The following is a 20,394-nucleotide window of genomic DNA, read 5'->3' on the forward strand; positions in this document are numbered from 1 at the left end:
CTTTTGTCTTGAATAAACATTGTTTCTCTGTGTGCTTTCCATTTTGCTGTGTCTCTAATAAACTTTGTACTTGTTTTTACAGTTTTCACCTCCTTGAAACATTCTTATTTTCAAAAGGAGGAAAGAGCCAGGGTCTCTTTAGTTCTAGCCTCTAGCCCCTGGTGGTCTTGTGGCTAGGATTCCTGGTTTTCATCCAGGCTACCCAGATCCAATTCTGAGGCAAAGAACTAAGATGTCTCTTCAGAATGGCTCACTGCTGTTTCCAAGATCAGTGTTAAGTATATGCATACTGTTGTGCAACCATCACCACCATCCATCTCCAGAACAATTTATGTTGCAAAACTTGGGCGGTCATATGGTAATTCTATGCCTAATCTTTTTACAAACCCCCATACTATTCTCCATAGTGGCTGCACCAATTTACATCCCCACCAGCTGCATAAAAGTGTTGCAGTTTGTCCACATCCTTGCCATCACCTTTTCTTCTCTGTTGTTTTTTTTTTTTCACAGTAGCTGTCCTAATGGGTATGAGCCCTGGCTTTTTTAATTTGCAGGACACTGAAAGGAAGCAGCTTTCCTCCGGGAAAAGAACCCAAAAGCACTAGTGACAATCTGGTGAATAAATTTTTTGAAAAGTGCCTTTCTGAGTCCCACTTCAGCCATATTTTTCCATTTATCGGCTCCATCTTGATTAAGCATGAATCCCTGTCCTGAGCAAAGGACGTGTTTCATTTCTGGAAATTCTGTTTCTCAGCTTTTATCTTCATTTAAAGAAAAGTAAGATTGCTGATCCACAGGTTAGTTGGTCTTTCAAACAAGTTTCTACTGAGCATGTGAGGTTGTTGTCGAGCCCAGGAGAGTGAGGCAGAATGGAAACCTCATGGGCCCTGCCTTCAGGGATTCAGTTCTGAGTGGGAAAAAAGGTTGAGTACAGGGGCTGGGCCAGACAGGAATGGGTGGTGAGAAGGCCTCTGCATGCCGGGCACACACCTGTCACCTGGGCCTGCGGCCCACCTCCTCAGGCCACCTCCAGCACCTCGTTCATTTTGCTCTTAGGACCCAGCCTCGGCAGGATCCAGGGGGTATCCTCAGGATGAACGGCGTTGGCGAGAGAAGACACGTGAGACCAGCCTTGATGGAGCCAAGTCTCCGAGGGAGAGAGAGAGAGAGAAAGAGAGAGAGAGAGTGTAACCAGACAGGGGGTGCAGCAGAGTCTGGCAAATCTTTATTTTTTACCGTAGCTTTTATATTCTAAGTTAGTACATTTTTTAAGCGGAAGATAGTTTAATATTACATCAGCTTATCCTTCATGAAACCAGGGTGTTTTCTGCATACTTCTTTGTGAGAGTCTTGAACATTATCTTCTGGTCTTGGGGCCTATTGACATTTTATGACCTAGGTGAATGCAAAGCTGTTTTCCTGTAATCTATTCTTTAATGAACACAAAGGTCAGTCCTTTTGCAGAAGTTATTAGTTAAATTTATCTAAAAGGTTTACAACACAAAGACTCTGCAGCTCCGGTGAGGCAGCCCCTGTTTAGCATTCCTGGTTAAAATTAACAATTCTGAACGCTTATTTTTCTAAATCTTTAACTATAACCACTTTTAGAATAATATTTTTGTGTTCTCTAATAGGGCTTCTCCACCCCCCAAAGGTCTCTGTGCCTATTAGGGCCTTTTGTGTGATCAGGTTCTTTATGCTGTTTATGATTAAGGTGTTGTGAGCAGTCATGTACATTAGTATGCATTTGCCAAGCAGGCTAGAATGCCAGCAAAGGGGTCTAAATTGAAACACTCCTTTCATCCTGGATAATCTTATAGGATACCGCCGTCCAGCGGACATATTAATTAAAGTTCTAAGTTGATTCTGTTTGGAGAGAGATCGGGGAAGGCCTTCTACCCGTGTCACAGAAATTAGGGAGTAGTCTAATATAGCAAGCATCAGAAAGACAGAGATCATCTTTAAGGTGAGCGCCGGGGCAGCTTTTCGAAATCCCTGAAGTCCTGATCTGCCTTGCCCGTCAGGTCTTCTCACGACCTTGTCATGGGTGGGGTCTCGTGTGCTGGCTCCCGGCACCCTGACCTCAGATATACTTTCCTGGGAGACTCGGGGAAATTCTGCTTCTGTTTAGGGTTCTAGGGTCTCCTGGTTCCTCCTGCCAGCTTTCAAGCCAAGCAAGGCTAAGTCCAAAAGGCATTCCTAGAGATAGCAAAGGAACCCTTAGAGCTAGGCGTTGACACAAACCAACCAATCCAGAGCCCACACTCCCGACTATCTCCTTTACAAGACTCACATCACACCAGTGCTTCCCTGCCCTAAGTCACAGCGGGGGCAGGTATCAGACCACTGGAGATGACCCAGTAGCCTGCTGAAATTATTCAAGCACACGGCCCTAATCCTCCTCAGTGTCATTGCCCTGCCTTGCCCATTCCTTGCAGAAATCCCAGTAAAGGCTCTGGGCCAACCCTTCCCTCCTCTTTCTCTTCCTGACCAACGCAGTGCTTCCCTGTGTGGCCCCGCATGGTGTGCCCTGCCTCCTCCCATTTCTAGACACCTGTGAATATAAAAGTCCACCCACATTTCTGACATCTTCAGTTCAGTTCAGTTGCTCAGTCGTGTCCAACTCCTTGCGACCCCATGAACCACAGCACGCCAGGCCTCCCTGTCCATTGCCAACTCCTGGAGTTCACCCAAACCCATGTCCATTGAGTTGGTGATGCCATCCAACCATCTTCTCCTCTGTCGCCCCCTTCTCCTCCTGCCCTCAATCTTTCCCAGCATCAGGGTCTTTTCAAATGACTCAGCTCTTCGCATCAGTTGGCCAAGATATTGGAGTTTCAGCTTCAACATCAGTCCTTCCAATGAACACCCAGGATTGATCTCCTTTAGGATGGACTGGTTGGATCTCCTTGCAGTCCAAGAGATTCTCAAGAGTTTTCTCCAACACCACAGTTCAAAACCGTCAATTCTTTGGCACTCAGCTTTCTTTATAGTCCAACTCTCACACCCATACATGACCACTGGAAAAACCATAGCCTTGACTAGACAGACCTTTGTTGACAAAGCGATGTCTCTGCTTTTCAATATACTGTCTAGGTTGGTCATAACTTTCCTTCCAAGGAGTAAGTGTCTTTTAATTTCATGGCTGCAAGCACCATCTGCAGTGATTTTGGAGCCCAGAAAAATAAAGTCAGCCACTGTTTCTACTGTTTCCCCATCTATTTGCCATGAAGTGATGGGACCAGATGCCATGATCTTAGTTTTCTGAATGTTGAGCTTTCAGCCAACTTTTTCACTATCCTGTTTCACTTTCATCAAGAGGCCTTTAGTTCTTCTTCACTTTCTGCCATAGGGTGGTATCATCTGCATATCTGAGGTAATTGATATTTCTCCCAGCAATCTTGATTCCAGCTTGTGCTTCCTCCAGCCCAGTGTTTCTCATGATGTACTCTGCATGTAAGTTAAATAAGCAGGATGACAATATACAGCCTTGACGTACTCCTTTTCCTATTTGGAATCAGTCTGTTGTTCCATGTCCAGTTCTAACTGTTGCTTCCTGACCTGCATACAGGTTTCTCAAGAGGCAGGTCAGGTGGTCTGGTATTCCCATTTCTTTCAGAATTTTCCACAGTTTATTGAGATCCACACAGTCAAAACTTGTGGCATAGTCAATAAAGCAGAAATACATGTTTTTCTGGAACTCTTTTGCTTTTTCTGACGTCTTACCATCCCTGATTAAAACAAAATCCACATACATTTTAACTCATCAGGAGATTCCTGAGTGTTCGGGGATAGTGACAGCCTTCAGCGGCTCTGTCCCACTTCACTGAAAATGTTATTTCCCTGTGCCATCTACTAAACTACAGAAAGTGGCCTTGGAAACACATCTCTTTAAAAATATATGTACATATTTTGGCCACACATCTTGTGGGATCTTAATTCCCCAACCAGCAAGTGAATCTGTGTGCTCGGCAGTGACAGTGTGGAGAACTAATGACCGGATTGCCAGGGAATTAATTATTGATTGATTTTTGGCTGTGCTGGGTCTTTCTTGCTTTTGCGTGGGCTTTCTTTAGTTGCAGAAAGGAGGTCTACTCTTCATTGCCATGGGCAATGTGGGCTTCTCATTCTGGTGGCTTTTCTTGTTGCGGAGTACAATCTCTAGGCACATGGGCTTCAATAGTTCTTGTACCCCAGTTCAGTGATTGTGGCTTAGTTGTTCCGAGGCATGTGGAATCCTCCCGGACCAGGGATCAAACCCGTGTCCCCAGCGTGGCAGGTGAATTCCCATCCACTGCACCACCAGGGAAGTCCTCAAAAACAACTTTCAAGCTTGGCTTTTCCCCTGGGAACACTTACAGCTCAGAATCCTAATCCCAGGCTGGAAATAGCTGGAAAGTGATTTGGGTTTGCCCAGAGAAGAGGCACTGTGACCATTTAGGGGACCATGCAGCCTGTTAACTTAGGGGACCATGCAGTCTGTTTGCTCAGTGGGCCCAAGGCTCAGTGAGGAGTATGGAACTCAGGTGTGGAGGCCCTGGAATGGCCTGCAGTGGACAGACACACTCTCCTTCACCCCTCACCCAGGTAGCACCCTCAGCACCCTGGTCCCCACACCTCCCACACTGCCAGGTGTCTGCCGGGTGGACACTCTGGGCCAGACTCTTGTGGCAGCTGAGGTGGTTCTGTCATCAGCCTGAAGATCCCACTGTCAGCCCTGGCTCCCCCTCTTGCTCCCTGGATCAGCCTCACCTTGAGTAGGAGTTCTCCCCTCACCTTGAGGGGCTAGGCTGGGGCCCAAGTTTGCCAGGACCTCCTAGCTCAAGATGGTGCAGTGTAATGACACTCCAGCAGAAGGGGGACCCAGTAGGTCAGGACACCAGTGAGCTCAGGGTACCTGAGTACTTGGCTAGGGGTTAGGGTTAAGAAGCAGGTGTACACCCAGTCCTTTCCCATTCTCCATTTCTTCATCCATTCATCCTTTGCACAGATGCTCTCAGAGTTATCATGGAGGATGTGGAGACGGGAGAGCTGAGAATTGTTCGACATATGGAGGCATGGGGTGGGGGAGCCAGACCACATCACGCAGGCGCCCACAGAAAAGAGCTGGTTCCTCTGAGCATATTAAGTTTCCCCTTCCACCTCCCCTAGGAGTCTGTCCAGGAACTGACTCTGTCCACCTGTCCAGGAACTGACTCTGTCCACCTTCCTTGGGCTTGCACCCATTCACCATGGCTTTGCCAGGGACCCCAGGGTTTGGATCATCAATGAGGCTGGTGTCAGGGCCCTCCCCCCGAACTTGCCACTCCAGGGCTGTCCAGTGTGAAAAGTTCCAGGGGCCCAGACCTCAGGGGAAGCTGTGGCCTCCGAAGACGCGCGCAGCGACCTCCCCAAAGCTGAGCTGGGCCGCCGAAGGGGAGGCTTCTGCCGAGTCCCAAAGAAGTTGGGGTTCCCTTCCCCTACACACAGGACCGCGTGGGTCTGGGAGAACACCCAGAACGGGCTGCCCCAGGAGCCAGACGAAGCTGGGATGGGAGAGAGCACAGTGTGGAGCAGTCTTGACCTGACACCCGGGCGCGCCGCCCTTCGCCTGAGGGCCCACCGCCGCAGGTCTCTCGGCCGGTCCTAGGTTGTCCCGCTGCCTCGAGCCCCGCGACGCAGTCAATGACCTCAGCCAGACGTCCCGGTTGACGTCTGCCCTAGGCCTCTCCTCCCGGTGGTCCTCACCCTTTCTGCAGCCCTCCCAGCCTTATCTCTGGGCTGTCGGTGCCCCTCCACATTCTGCGGTGCCCGTGGCTCGAGACATCTCCACACCAAGGACAGGAACATCTACTCTCTCCACAGTGCTCCTCTGCGCCCCACCTGGCCGCTCGCCCCCGTACTACACTGGGCACAGCTGGGGCAGCGGCGTCTCTGTAGTCCTGGAGCCTGGAACAGGCCCAGCAGGCGCGTTCTGCCCGGCAGCAGCCCGCACACAGACCCAATGCGGGGACCAGCGGCCCGGAGTGTGACCAGAGGTGCGCGGGGCGGCCCGGGCGACCCTCAGGCCGCTCTCTTCCGGCTTCGTCCGGGTCTGCTCCCTGGCCCCAGGCCACACAGCAGCGGGCCCTGGCCCTCACTTTCCCTCGGCCCCAGCCCCGCCCTCCTTGATCTGTGACCCCTCCCTCCTTGACCTGTGGCCCCGCCCTCCTTGAACTGTGACCCCCGCCCGCTCCGGGCGCTGTCGGTTCCCAAGCTATCTGGCCCCGCCCCTTCTCCGGCTCCCCGGGTTGGGGGGCCGGCTGGGAACCACAGAGTCGGCTGGGCCTCCGAACCGCCCAGAGCAACCGGAAGTCTGTGGGGCGAGCGGCCGCGAGCGGCCGAGGCCCGTTTCCGGCGTCGTCGCGCTGCTAGAGTCTCTCGCTGGCCCCGGGAGGGTGAGTCGGTGATGAGGGCGTCGGTTAGGTTCGGGGCTGCCCACGTGCTCCTCCCCCTTGGGCTTAGAGGTCTCCCACCGGCCCCCGTGTCCTCCCGCTTCCGATTCGGCGGGTCTCGCGCTCCCCCGGCCTCTCCGCGGGGAAGCGCTAGTGGAGCGGGCGGCTCTGCGAGCCCGTTGGCGCCGGGTAGGGCGGTGGTCGTGGTCGAGCCTTGGCCGTCTTGGCCGGGAAGAAGCGGGAGGGGTCATCCCGCAGATCCGGCCTCGCAGCAGCCTCGTAGCCTCCCCTCCGGTTCTAGGCATGCTCCAGCCTGCATACCCATCATCTCCCTCGGGGGCACTCTTTTACCCTCTTTCACTGCTCCTCCAAGACCTAGACTTCGTGAAGGTGGCCAAAAGGGCTATGTCTTGGGGTCGTAGGCTATGTATTTTCTCTTAATTCTGGCTGCCACTTAGGGTCTGTACTTCTCTACAGGGGACCCAGGATCCAGCACTGGGAGGCACATGCTTGCTTCTGGCCAGGCCGAGGTGGGGAACCTCTTGACAGTGGTCGCTGCTGTCTGAATCAGCTCATGGCCTAAAGCTTCTTCCCTCAAGCCGCTTTTGGAGTCAAAATCTCCCCTAGGAAGTCCATTTTTTCCCTTTCTGACCTCCCAGGAGGATGCTAGGGGAGGGGTCAGGTTTTTGTACGAGGGTTGGGGTGTGGTCAGGTGTCCCCTCCTCTTTTCCCTACAGTCCATCTTGCTGGTTCCTGTCTACTCCAGCTGCCAGTCACATCATGACTTATCTTGCTGCCTGAGATCTTGCCCCACTGGCTCATTCAGCCCTAGTACTTCCTGCCTCTGAGGGTCCTTCCTGCCTCTGGCCCTTGCACACTCTGTTCCTGCTGCCAGGAGTTCCCTCCCCACCCCCATTGGCACCGAGTTAACACCTAGGGGAAGTGACCCATCAGACTAAGTCAGGGTTTCCTAGTTAAATGCTTTCTGAGTCCCTTGTACTTGTGCTGTCATCCCAGTTGTAATTTTGGTTTGTTTCCATGGTCAGTTAACTTTCCCCCACTAGGCTGCTCCAAGAAGGTAGAGTCCTTGTGTGTTGTTCAGTACCACATCCCTATTGCGTAGCCGAGTGCCTGGCAACTACCCGTTACATGTTTGTGGAGTAATTCTTCCATGTCACACTCTCTGAAAGATGAATGAAGCTTCGGAGGGCAGATACTGTAGTGCTACCGCCATTTTGGCCCCATTGCAAGTCCCTGCCAGAAAACACTTGGAGTTGGAAGTAAAAGATTGGAGGATACGGTACCCCCTCGATTAGTCTGGAAGTGAGACGTTGGGGCCTCCAGGATCGTGACCTCTGACTCTGGTAACTGCCAACAGGGCTCTCAGCCAGGACACGTGGATTCCCACCCACCAAGTCTCATGGTAGGAGTCTGACTTCCCCTGTTCCCTCCCTCGTCTTGTGAGGCCCCTACCTGCTCCTCTGGGCACCTACTGTGCCCAATGGGCCTGGACCTAGACCCTCAGCCTCTTGCCGACCCCTTGCCAGTCTCGGGTGTCTCCAAGGTAGTGAGCAAATCCTGCTCAGATTGGGCCTGCCTGAGGCTCTTGGGGGAGGGTTGTAGATCCCCATGGTCTGGGTCCCTCCCTGTCCTGCATACTGTCCCTCCCCTTGATTTTATTTTATTTTTTGGCCACACTGCACAGCTTGCAGGATTTTACTTCCCTGACCAGGGATTGAGCCTGTGCCCCCCTACAGTGGAAGCAGAGTCCTGACCGCAAGACAGCCAGGGAATTCCTTCCTCCCCTCGATTTTAAAACCAAAGGGGCCTGGTGACTGTCTCACTCAACCTTGTGGTCTGTGTGCTTGAAACAGCCAGGAGACTGGTGTGTGTCCTTTCAGGAGGCTGTGACATTTGGTGATGTGGCCGTGCACTTCTCGCGGGAGGAATGGCAGTGTCTGGACCCCGGCCAGAGGGCTCTCTACAAGGAGGTGATGCTTGAGAACCACAGCAGTGTGGCTGGACTAGGTGAGGCTTTATTTGGACATCCCTACCCCTTCCATCATTGGTCAGCACCCACCTATTTTGGTCTGTGTTAGAGGCTGCAGATCTGGAGGCCATGTGGTCAAAGGCTAGGCAGGGGCTCAGGACTGTGAGTCCTTGTGGGTCAGAAGCTGACCCCAGAAGGAGTCTTGGTGAGCCAAGCAGGCTCCCAGGTTTGCATACATCATGTGATTCAGTGCTCACAGGGTAGGTGGACTTTCTGCCTGAGTGAATAGAAATAGAATCCAAACTTGAAATAGCTTAAATAGCTACTCAGTCAGATTTCTTGTTGTTTCTTGAGTTTAGTATTTACCTGTTCTGTGTTTACCATTTTTGTTTCTAGTTGGTGTATTTAAAAACATGAAATTTTATGCATAAACATCACTTCAGCTGCATCCTACAGATTTTGACTCATAGTAAATACAGTTGCCACTTACTAATTCATCACATAGTTTCTGGATAGTAATAGTTTTGAGCCACCCACTGTGATCGCTGTTGTGTCCAGCTGCACTTAGATCAGGTGCAGTCTGTGGTATTGTTTCATGGCCTTTGCCCGACCCCCTTGCTGGCTGCCCAGGGACGTTTCTCTGTGAGCAGCACACGTGTGCTTGGCAGGAACTTATTTCCTCTTGAGTGTGAGGTCCTGCTGTCACCTGAGCCTTTGACCTTCTCTGCCTGCTGCCTTCTCCACCCCATGGCTGAAAACCTGAGGAGTGCTCTAGCCCGAGGGCTTGACCAGCCCTTGGGTGGGCTGGGAGCACTTCACACAGCTTTCCCACAGCATGGGGGCTACTGGCCCCAGAAGGCAGGTGCTGGGGGGTGCCTGCTGGTCTCCAGCCCTCTGTGTGAGGACTTGAGGCTGGGGCTGCTGGCTGATGATTGGGCTTCACACCTTCTGATTTAAAATCCATTTTGTTGGTTGATTTGTTGTTGTATTGTTTCTTAAGCAACCCTACCTCTTGGAGCATCCCTGAGGGGACTGAGGGAAGTGCTGGCTGTGCCTGCGCCTCTCCCCATGGGGGAGAGCTGGCCTGTGTTCTGCAGACTTGGGTGACAGGACTCCCTGGCGATCCTGGCCCTGTCTCCATTTGCAGCAGGGCCAGACTGGGAGTCCACGCATTGCTCTCTGTCCAGCCTCAGGAGGCAGCAGGTCTGGACAGGAGGCCCCTGTGCTCCAGTAGCCCCAACCCTTCACTCCTGGGGACCAGGGAGAACTGAGCCCCGAGCAGCACTCCTAGCCACAGTGATGCCGTGTCCTCCTCTGCTGCCCCCACAGCAGGATTCCTGGTCTTCAAGCCTGAGCTGATCTCCCGGCTAGAACAGGGGCAGGAGCCATGGGTCCTCGACCTGCAAGGAGCAGAGGGGAGAGAGGCAGCCAGGACCACCCGGACAGGTGAGGCTTCTGGGCACGGAGGGGTTCAGGATCTCCATGCCCGGCGAGGGCTCAGGTGGGAAGCTGGAGGGGGACCCCAGAGGCCATCCATGCAGCTTTGCTGAGCTGCCTGGGGATGCTGTGGGTTGCACATAGGCGGCCAGTCATGGGGCAGCCTCAGGAAAGACTAAACTACAGAAAAGCAAGGGCATAGCATTCCTGTGCATTATGGCAAGACAATTTGTTTTTGAACCACGTTTTGTTCAGTTTGAATTTTACTAACATTCTTATTGAGCAAAGGCACACGTGTGACTCTGAGCAGCTGTTCACCTGCCACTGCCACGCTCCCTCCAGAGTTTCATGGGGTCTGGGTGAGCCCAGCCTCTCGGATGAAGTTCCGGGGCTGTGCTGGTGTCCTGAAGCTGCTGTAACAAAGCACGCAGACTAGAGGCTTACCACAGCTGAGACTCATTGTTCCTTCACTGTGGGGACCACATGTCCAAGATCAAGTCACAGGCGGTGTCGTGTCCCCTCTGAAACCTAGAGGGGAGGATCCTACCTGCCTATTCCAGCTTCTGGTGGCCCCAGGTATTCCTTGGCTGGTGGCCACATCCCTCCATACCTCCATGTGGAGGGCAAGCAGGGAGGTGGGCCCTCTGGAAACCCCCAGGAAGGAGGCATCAGTGTAGTCACTGTGGCCACCTGGGAGCTGAGGGGCAGGGCGGCAAGGGATGGACACAGCAGTGTGAGTCAGCGGGCATGACTGGCAGCGGCTGGAGGGTGTGGAGGTCAGGCTCTGGGCCCTGCTCAGAACCCCACCCAGTGGACAGCTGAGGCCCACCTCTCTTGGACTCACCCCTGTGTGCCCCTTAGCAGCTGTGGTGCCTCATTTTTCTCAGTGCATAACACCCCTCTGTTCAGTTTTCAGTCCCTCTTTCCTCCTCACTCTACTCTCACAGGCACCCTAACCCTGCCTCTTACCCTCCACCCTTTTGGGCTCACTTTGCTCTTTTGTGGGTTTTCCTTGTACTCATTCCCTGTGAGATGACCTTTCCTCCATGTAGGAGAGTGGCTCTTTGCAGTCTTCCAGGTATATAGTAACTGAATGAATGCATTAAGCATGAACAGAACCAGATTTTGACCACTGTCAAAAGGCATTGACTTCTCATCACATCTTTACAAATGCTCAGTACAGCCTGTCCTGGGAGGGGGCTCAGTCCCAAGGGTGGTATGCACCCCCACACCCCAGTCTCCTTTCTCTGACGGGGGATTAGCAGCAATTTGCTTCCTGTTCATTTCAGATTCTACAGTTGGGACTGATGGTGAGCAGGCCTGTGAGGACATGGACAGTCTTAAATCAGAATCCGGGGGGGTCATGGTCAAAACCTTGCCCCAGGACTTTCCCCAGAGTCCTGGCTTTGGAGACACCTCAGATCCTGAAGTCTGTTCACAGAGACAGCCAAGCTCCCTCTTCCATAAAAACTTCTTGAACATGGGGACCACGGCTCCCAGGAAGGCCTTTGCTGAGGACGAGTTCCAGGGTCATGGTGAGCGGGGGAGCAGTGGCCGCCTGGGTTGTCAGCCTGATCAAAGTCAGGGGTCCTTCCGAAGGTGTGATGTATGTGGCAGGAGCTTGAGATCTCCTTCAGATGTTGCTCTGCACCAGGAAATGAATACCCAGCAGAAACCCAACAGATGCCAAGAGTGCCAAAAAAAGTTATCTGATTGCTTTCAGGGGAGACATCCGAGTACCTTGTCTGGAGAGAAACCGTATGAATGTAGGGAGTGTGGGAAGGTCTTCAGGTTGTGCTCACAGCTTACTCAGCATCAGAGAATCCACACTGGAGAGAAGCCGTTTAAGTGCACCGACTGTGGGAAGGCCTTTCGCCTGAGCTCAAAACTTATTCAGCATCAAAGGATTCACACTGGGGAGAAGCCCTACAGGTGCGAAGAATGTGGAAAAGCCTTTGGGCAGAGCTCCAGCCTCATCCATCATCAGAGGGTCCACACGGGAGAGAGGCCCTATGGCTGCCGGGAGTGCGGGAAGGCCTTCAGCCAGCAGTCTCAGCTGGCCAGGCACCAGAGGACCCACACGGGAGAGCGGCCCTACCCGTGCCCAGAGTGCGGCAAGGCCTTCAGCCAGAGCTCAACCCTAGCTCAGCACCAGCGGATGCACGCTGGGGAGAAGGTTGAGCTCCCGAGAACCCCGGAGAGTCCCAGCCTGGGTGCACGTCAGAGGATGCATGCTCCCGAGAAGCCGTTTAAGTGTGACGAGTGTGGGAAGGCTTTCCGGTGGGTCTCCCGCCTGAGTCAGCATCAGCTGACACACACTGGAGAGAAACCTTATAAATGCAACAAGTGTTCGAAAGCCTTTGGTTGCAGCTCACGACTTATTCGCCACCAGAGAACTCACACTGGAGAAAAACCGTTTAAGTGTGATGAGTGTGGGAAAGGCTTTGTCCAGGGCTCACACCTCATTCAGCATCAGAGAATTCACACCGGGGAGAAGCCATACGAGTGCAGTGACTGCGGGAAGGCCTTCAGCCAGAGCTCAAGCCTCATTTACCATCAGAGGATCCATAAGGGGGAGAAGCCCTATGAGTGCCTCGAATGTGGAAAAGCCTTCAGCATGAGCACACAGCTCACGATACACCAGAGGGTGCACACGGGTGAGAGGCCGTATAAGTGCAGCGAGTGTGGGAAGGCCTTCAGCCAGAATTCCACCCTTTTCCAGCACCAGATTATTCATGCTGGGGTGAAGCCCTACGGGTGCAGCGAGTGTGGGAAGGCCTTCAGCCGGAGTTCATACCTGATCGAGCACCAGAGGATCCACACTCGTGCCCAGTGGTACCGTGAGTACGGGGGCACCCTGGAGGCTTCCACCCACACGAGTCGGAGGAGAGTTAATACTGTAAAGAAACTTCACAAATGTAATGAATGTGAGAAAATATTCAGATGGCGGTCGCATCTCATTATCCACCAGAGAATTCACACTGGAGAGAAACCTTACAAATGTAATGAATGTGGCAAAGCTTTTAATAGGAGCTCAAGGCTTACTCAGCATCAGAAAATTCACATGGGCTAGACCACTTACCTTTACAAATGTGTATAAATGTGAATAAACCTACAGCCTTAACTTATTTGACATGGGATCTTTTACACTGAAGATTTAGAACACTGGGGAATATTCAGAATTGCTCTCTTAGGGAGTGTTGAGATTCATACGTGGTGTATGTTTTTGCTGGCACGTTTGACCTTATCCCCTTCAATAAAGCTCGTGTCTCTCACATCAGGGTGACACGTGTAGTATTTGAGTTCTCAAAGGGATGACCCTGGGCCTTGCAGAAGAGGCATGAGAAGAGCCCCAGCAGCCCCACCAGAGGAGTGGGATGAAAGAAGTTTCCCGGGACGTCTTCCTTAGGCCACAGGTACTCAAGACTGGCTTCTGCAGCAGGGATGTGTTTGTGCAGGGCTGCTGGAGGGGGACCCGGGCTCCCCTTTTGCTCTCCCCACCGGATACGCCTCGCAGAGCAGCCCTTCTCTTCAGGGAGGCGCTGGGTGCATGCAGGCACGCCAGGAGCAGCACCCAGGCCAGGGGACAGTGTCCCTGGCCTGCTATAAGTCCAGAACCCAGTGTCCTCCCCGAGCGTTGTCTTACAGTGGTTACAAGAATGAAAGAGCAGCCCTGAGGACGCCACCAGAGGCATATCCTCAAAACACCAGCCACATGGACCACCAGAACTGGAAGGTCTGCAAGAAGACGCGTGAGCCGGTGCCTTTGCCCAGGCTGATGGGTGGTGGAGACGCCTGATCACCAGGATCAGCATTGGGATGTGGCCTCACGGGCCCCACAGGTCCCAGGGCAGAGGGCCTGTGGGTGCCGAGCACTGGGTGCCAGTGAGCAAGCCCGCTCTCCTGGCATCGCCTCCTGCTCAGGTTTTCTCTGCCAGCATGGCCTGGTTTGGGTCGAGTGGTCAGAGCACGTGGCCACCTTGTCACCGGCAGGAGGAACGTGCAGGGAACATCACTGCTCTGGTTGACTGACAGGCTGGGCTGCAGAGCGGCTCCTGGAACAGCTCCTCAAGGCCTGCGAGCCGCAGGATGAGGTGCAGCAGTGGCGCCTGCACAGCCTAGGGCCCTGGGCTCTGCAGGGGGACTCGGGATGAGGAGTGTCACCAGCTGCTACCCAGGACCTCCCCATGAGACCGGCCGATCTTTGGCACCATTGCTGATCATCACAGGAGGCCCCATGGAGGGGCCACTTCTCCCGTGTCCGACACGTGACCCTGAGGTCACTTGAGGACTTTTATTGCAACAGGACTTGGGTTACGTCACACAGGTTGGGTTAAGCCCAGGTTCGCCTTGTATGCCATAGCCCAGTAGCAGCCTGTGGGTTTCTCTCGAGAACAAGTGCCAGCCGCTCCAGGTGCCTAGAGAGGTTGGGACAGCAGAGTCCAGATGTTCTGAGCAAGTAGAAGGGACTCAACTCCCCAGCAGCTCAGCCTGATTGGCTGCTTCCCTGGCACAAGGTGTGGAGGTCGCAGCGCTGTCTCGGGACAAGGACTGCCCCGCCTGCAGCTTCGGTATGCTCCTCCCCTGGGTGGGGTGCACCATGCAGACAGTGTGCTCTGCGGCAGCTGTAACCCCCCGCTCCACCCGCAACTTGTGTCTGAAAGTCTGTGCAAGAGGGCAGGGACCTCTCCAGACACCAGAGGTTACGTCTCCACCTCAGCTGCTGTGCTCAGCCAGGTGGTCAGTGCTTTCAGAGCCGGGCAAGGTGGGCACCTCTAAGTGGGCGATATCTTAGGCCTTGCGAGCCACCTAACAGTGGGACAAGATCAAGGTCCTGGGTGGCCATGCCACACCCCCACCCTCTGCTGGTGCTAGGAAAGTGTCCCATAAGGGAGGGGTCCATAAGGGAGTCCTGCTGGCCACTCCTGGTAGTGATGCACAAAGTGTATCCAGAGGTGTAGGGCCTCTGGACTCCAGGGTCTGCACCACAGGATGCTTGTCTTTCCTGACAGCACTTGCAGGCCAGCCAAAAAGGGCCAGAGGACGCAGCCTTAAACGCACTCTAGCACCTAGACTTGGAATCAACATGATCCTGTTGGGGGCTGGCCCACTGTGTGCCCTGCGGGCCAAATGCAGGCCTGTGCCCACGTCTGTGAAGCCTGGTGATCAGCCTGAGGACAGTGGCCTGGGACCTCCACAAAACCTGAGCTGGAGTCAGTCCTGTAAATGCACGCATGTCTGAGAAATTAATCACAGACAGCCAAGGAGGCTTCGCCAATACGGCAGTTGGTTCCGATCAGACAGCCTCCTGGTTTTGCTTCCAGGCCGGTCGGCAGGGCTGCTGACCGCGTGGGCTTGGTGCTGCTCACAAGCCATGTGTGCTTGAATCGCCTTCAGAGTGTTCATGTCCCCGTTTACCTTGTGACAGGCGTAAGGACTAAGAATGGTTTTTACATTTTTCAGTGGTTGGGGGTGGCGTGGGGAAAGACTATTTTGTGACATTTGAAAATTATATTGAAATCAGATTTCAGTCTGACCAAGTAAAGGTTCTTGGAACACAGCTGGCCCTTTGCTTGCAGGGCGCCTCTGACCGCCTGGCAGTCCTGCCTCCAGCCTTTGAGGGGTTATTTTCCCTCTGTTCTTAGTGTGTTTCGTTCACTTAAGTGTCCCAGGAAAAGCAAAAATTCAATAGAAGTAAATCTCAAGCCCTACATTCCAGCCGGGAATACTGGCTGCGGAAGTATTGGGTGAGGCCTCTCCTTAGCTGCATGAAAAAGGTTTGTGGTATTAGTGTGTCGCCTGATGACGTTGCGTTCAAACTGCTGCTGCATGGGTTTCAGATCCCAGAACACGTGTGGGTGTGCTGGGAGGAGAGGAGAGGGCTGCCTGCCAGGTGTGGGAGTTCTGGACTATTCTACTTCCAAGCTGTATTTCCCAGTTGGGGCTTCAGGAACAGTAAACTCATTTTAAGAATTTCTGGGAATTTCTTGGCACTCCAGTGGTCAGGACTCAGCTTTCCCCTAGATCCCACAAGATGCCCAGCATGGCCAAAGAAAATCTCCAGAACACTTACAGAATAGATTATAAAATACTTTGGATTTCTCTTTTGGAGACAATAAATTAAACTCATAATTTTAACCTGAAATTTGTCTTAATTATCAGATAAGCTTTATGATACTTTGAGCATTCTGGAAGCTTCACTAATAAAGTGGGGTGTCTGTGCAGAGCCCAGTGGGTTTTCACATCCGTGTGTCCCCTGGTGGATGTGGCTTGCACTCAAAGCCCAGGAAAAGTTTGTTGAATGAATGCTGTGTTTGAGGTACATCCAGGGTTTGAGGTGAAGCTTTACAGGCCCACAGATGAGAGAAAATGCTCCAGCGCCAAGAGTTTCCACAGAGGTCTACATGAGGTCAAACATCTGCTCTCTGCCAGGTCTTGTTCTTATCTGGGGACAAGGGGGCAGGGCCAGCCCTGCCTCCAAGTGGAGACTGAGCACAGGTGCAGCGGGCCAGCGCTCTGCAGCCTGGGGGAGCCCTGCAGGCGTGCCAGGGAGGCGGGCATTTAGAGCCACCCTCACCCCACCTGGTTTTCCATGGCCCTGGAGCTAAGAGTGGTTTTTTTGGGTTTGGCTGTGCTGGGTCACAGCTGGGGCACACAGGATCTTTTAGTTGCGGCATGCAGGATCTAGATCCCCAACCAGGAATTGAACCCGGGGCCCCTGCACTGGGAGTGTAGAGTCCTAGACACTGGACAACCAGGGAAGTCCTAAGAATGGGTTTTAAATGGTTGGAACAAGTTTTGTGACGTGAAATCAAAATTTCAGTGTCCACAGGACATTTTATTGGGATACAATCATGCACATTGTTTTCTCTGGCTGATTTTGAGCTACAGTGGCAGAGCTGACAGAATCATGACCTGAAAGGCTAAAATATTCTCTAGCCCTTTAGAGAAAAGGTCACCACACCCAGTGCAGGTGAGGAGGACCACCTCTGCTGGCCTGCAAGCCTGTGCCCCACAGCTGGAGGGACCTTCTCCAGCTGGATCACATCCACCTCCCCGCACACAGTAAGGCCAGAGGCTGTGCACGGTCTCGAGGGTGGTGGCCCTCATTACCTGGCTTCGTTGAGCACCAGGAGCCAGCAGTCCCGGAACAGCCAGCTGCCCGTCCTCTGCTTCTCACGAAAACCTCTCTCTCTGTACAGTGATGCCTGTGTCACTGTTTGCCCGTGTGCGCCTCCTTGAGACAAGCACGAGGGCTCACAGATGGACAACCTGGGGTTGGCAGCATTAGAGCTGTCAAGAGCTCATCGGAGACCAAGGCAAGGGGTCGGCGTAGTCAGGGCCCACCACATCCAGCCTCCCGAGGATGGAGGTCGATGTTCTGGTCCAGGCATTCCTGACCAGTGACTTAAAAGGCACAGATGGTGCCTTCTGGGGATGGGGGAGAGAAGCAGGTGAGCAAGCAGAGCTCTGCACCCCCAGTTAGCGGCCTGGACCCCTCAAGGGTGGAGATGACAGCGTGTATAGACACAGAGCCGCAGAGGGGCCCCATACCCACTGAGTCTGCTGATCCTCCAGGGCCTGGGGAGGGGACTTGCAAGGTGGATGGACACACGCACACAGCTGACTGGGGAGACAGCTGGACTTCCCTGGCCAGGAGCACAGGGACAAAGAGGTCTCTGTAGCCTGGCAGGCAAAAGGGTGTGCAAACCGTAGTCCTGATGCGCAGGGCTCCGAGCCTCGGTTAGAAAAGCACCCCTGCCTGCCAGATCAGCCGAGAGGATGAGGTGGGCTTCAGTTGAGAGCTCTTGTCCTCCTCCAGGGTCCCTCGGGAAGGGACCCTGTGTGTGTTCCTGCCAAACACGTGCCTTAAAATCATGGAATCGTAGCCACAGGGTCCTTCTGTGGCAGTGGAGCTCACAGCTGGGGCACCTGGGCCAGGCTTGGACTACAGGCCTTGTTCCTGGTTGCACCAGTGAACTTTGCTATGCTAACCAGCAAAACAGACACTCCCCAGCCTGTGGACTTCTGTCCTGAACGCGTGTCCTCACTCTGGAGCCAGCAGCCTCAAGGGATGGGAGCCAGCATGGAGCGCCTCTCTCACCACCAGGTTCACATGCCCAGAGAAGTCAGTGGATGGACAGGTAGGAAGGGAAGGCTGGCGGAGAACCGACCACCAGCTCCCCCATAAGCTGTGTGTCCTTCGGCAAGACTCAAACCTCTCTGCACTTCGTCACCATGTCGATGCCTTTGAGTTAACGGGTTAACACGAGCCTGGCGGAGTGCCTGCACCTGGTGGTTCCTTCCATCTATGCCTTCTCCCCACTCGGCTGCGTCGTCAGGGCCTGGCCTATAGGGGGCGCGCAAGGACGTGCTTTGGGAAGTTACGGAGGTGATGTCCGAATTTTGGGGACTCAGGATTGCAGCCTGCCAGGCTCTTCTGTCTACTGTGGCATTCTTCCAGGCAAGAATACTGTAATGGGTAGCCATTCCCTTCTGCAGGGGATCTTCCCAACTCAGGGATCGAACTCCTGTCTTCTGCATTGCAGGCGAATTCTTTACCATCTGAGCCACCAGGGAAGCCCCTAGGGCTTTAAAATGGTCGCTATTTTTTTTTTTTAAACAACATTATGCTAAGTAAAACGCCAACACTAAAGGCTAAGTTCAAATCTGGTCAAGAGGGTTTCTCCATGGCTGTCTATGGGCAAAGGAGCTTTTTGATTCTTTTTAGTTTTGTTTGTTTTTATTTTTTTAGGATTTTCCAAACATATCATAACAAGTACATATTTCTGACACATGCCTGATGGTTAAGGAAGAAGTCACAGCAAAGCGAGCCTCCATCACTGGTTGAGGGAGATGTGGTGCTCAGCTTACTGTGCAGGTCCTTGTGGGCAGGCCTAGGCAGCAGCGAGGATGGCCCAGCCCAGCTCCTGTCCTCAGGGAAGAAGGGCCCAGGCTGCTGGAGACACGGGGAGTCCGCAGCCCTCGGCTGAGCTAGGACTGAGCCCCATGTGGGGCCTGGCTAGGGAAACCCCAGCTCTGAGTGCAGCCCCCAGGGCACCTCCTCTTCTCTGTCCCTTTGGCCCAACTTGCTGGGACCCTCACTCAGGGAAAGGCCTAATTAATCAAGATCATGGTAGCATTCTGGAAACAGCACAGAGGAAACACTGCTGCTTTTAATGGGTTCTGGCGCAGAGTGGGGACAGAAAGAGGGTGCTGGGAAGGCCAGGGGCTTCCAACACAGACATGGCAGGATGCCAGGTGGGCACCCAAACCCAATTGCTATTTTTCAGAGGAAGCTCCTGCCTGATGCTTGGGCCTATTAATCCTACCAAGCTGTGACCTGGTTTCCTGGTAGAGCAAACCAGAGAGGCAGGGACACTGCCAGGCCCCCTACCAGGGGCGCAGTTATGCCGAGGGGACAGGGCTGGTCAAGAGCTCTGCACACTGCTGCCCGACAGGCACTCAGGAGAGGCCTGTGCACCCCCCTCCCCAGCACTCTTCAATTGCTGAAGCCCAAACCCCTGCTGAGCCTGTATTTTAAAATGCGGCCTCAAAAAAATAATAATAAATAAATAAAATTTTTAAATATGTGGCCTCCAGGGAGGTGATTAAGGTTGGATGAAGTCATAAACATAGGGCCCTGATCCCACAGGACTGGTGCCCTCTTTTTTTTTTTTCCCATTTATTTTTATTAGTTGGAGGGGACTGGTGCCCTCTTAACAGGAGAAGAGCACTCTCTCTCTCTCTCTCACACACTCATACACTCTGTCACATACTCACACACACATGCACACACATGCACAGAGCGAAGTCCAAAGGTCGGCGGAGAGGCCTCACCAGGACCTGACCGTGCTGGCACGCTAACCCCAGCCTCCAGAACTGTGAGCAAGTCATTTCTGTGGTTCAAGCCACTTGGTCTATGGCGGTCTGAGCTGCCTGAGCCACCCAGCCACAAGACACCTGGGCGAGGCCCCCACTCCCCTCTCTGCCGCCACCACCAACTCCAGACTCCTCACCCCCATTCTGCGGCCTGCCCTCTTCAGTCAACACAGTATCCGGTGTGATCCTCTAACACGACTATCCATCACACGCATTTCACTCAGAGTTGAGCCGAGTTCCCAGAGAGGCCCTGGGCCTGCCCCTGTGCGTCCACTCACTTCCTCCCACTTGGCCGCAGCCCCGCGCCCACAGGCTTTCCCTCCGTGCAGCATCCCTGCCTCCTCTTGGCTCTGGAACCACATCCTCAGGAGACCCGCCCCAAGACCCAATTTAAAGTGCAGCCCAGCTCTCCCACTGTCCTGCCTCCCATCTCCGGAGGCTGCTGCACCTCCTGCAGCACCCACCCTCTCCTGGGCTACACTGCTTGTTTTTATTATACATTCCTCCCCGCACCCCCTCCACTAGAATGCGCTTTAAGGTCAGGGATTTAAGATGGGGAATGAAATGTGCACCCTGAAACACAGGGTTCCCAAGAGCAAAGGAGCAACAGTTTGGATGCTGCGCGGGGCAGGCTGAACAGCCTGTGTCCTCACAAGGGCCTTGGCCTGAACC

General features: G+C 53.6%; 1 protein-coding gene across 9 annotated transcripts; it reads left to right on the forward strand.

The window, feature by feature from the left end:
• Positions 1-6,249: 6,249 nt before the first annotated feature.
• ZNF7 (zinc finger protein 7) lies at positions 6,250-19,584 on the forward strand. 9 transcript variants are annotated; one of them, XM_043879626.1, is made up of 6 exons: positions 6,321-6,416; positions 6,891-6,943; positions 7,604-7,836; positions 8,288-8,441; positions 9,733-9,849; positions 11,130-19,584. In XM_043879626.1, exons 3-6 carry the CDS (start codon positions 7,834-7,836, stop codon positions 12,911-12,913), a joined length of 2,058 nt encoding a protein of 685 aa, XP_043735561.1. In that variant the 5' UTR covers positions 6,321-6,416; positions 6,891-6,943; positions 7,604-7,833; the 3' UTR covers positions 12,914-19,584. The 9 variants fall into 9 exon arrangements, with proteins under 9 accessions (XP_043735565.1, XP_043735562.1, XP_043735560.1 ...); XM_043879627.1 differs by lacking the exon at positions 6,891-6,943 and having other exon boundaries at positions 6,284-6,416; XM_043879625.1 differs by lacking the exon at positions 6,891-6,943 and having other exon boundaries at positions 6,296-6,416; positions 7,151-7,836.
• The last annotated feature ends 810 nt before the right edge of the window (positions 19,585-20,394 follow it).

The sequence above is a fragment of the Cervus elaphus genome, chromosome 21 (genome assembly GCF_910594005.1).
Source record: "Cervus elaphus chromosome 21, mCerEla1.1, whole genome shotgun sequence".
Taxonomy (NCBI): domain Eukaryota; kingdom Metazoa; phylum Chordata; class Mammalia; order Artiodactyla; family Cervidae; genus Cervus; species Cervus elaphus.

Coding starts and splice junctions, on each gene's coding strand:
- ZNF7 (XM_043879622.1), top strand. CDS start 6,920: ATGCTTGCTTCTGGCCAGGCCGAG. Junction 6,944..7,791: donor TTGCTTCTGGCCAGGCCGAG/GTGGGGAACCTC, acceptor AACTGCCAACAG/GGCTCTCAGCCAGGACACGT. Junction 8,442..9,732: donor CAGCAGTGTGGCTGGACTAG/GTGAGGCTTTAT, acceptor CTGCCCCCACAG/CAGGATTCCTGGTCTTCAAG.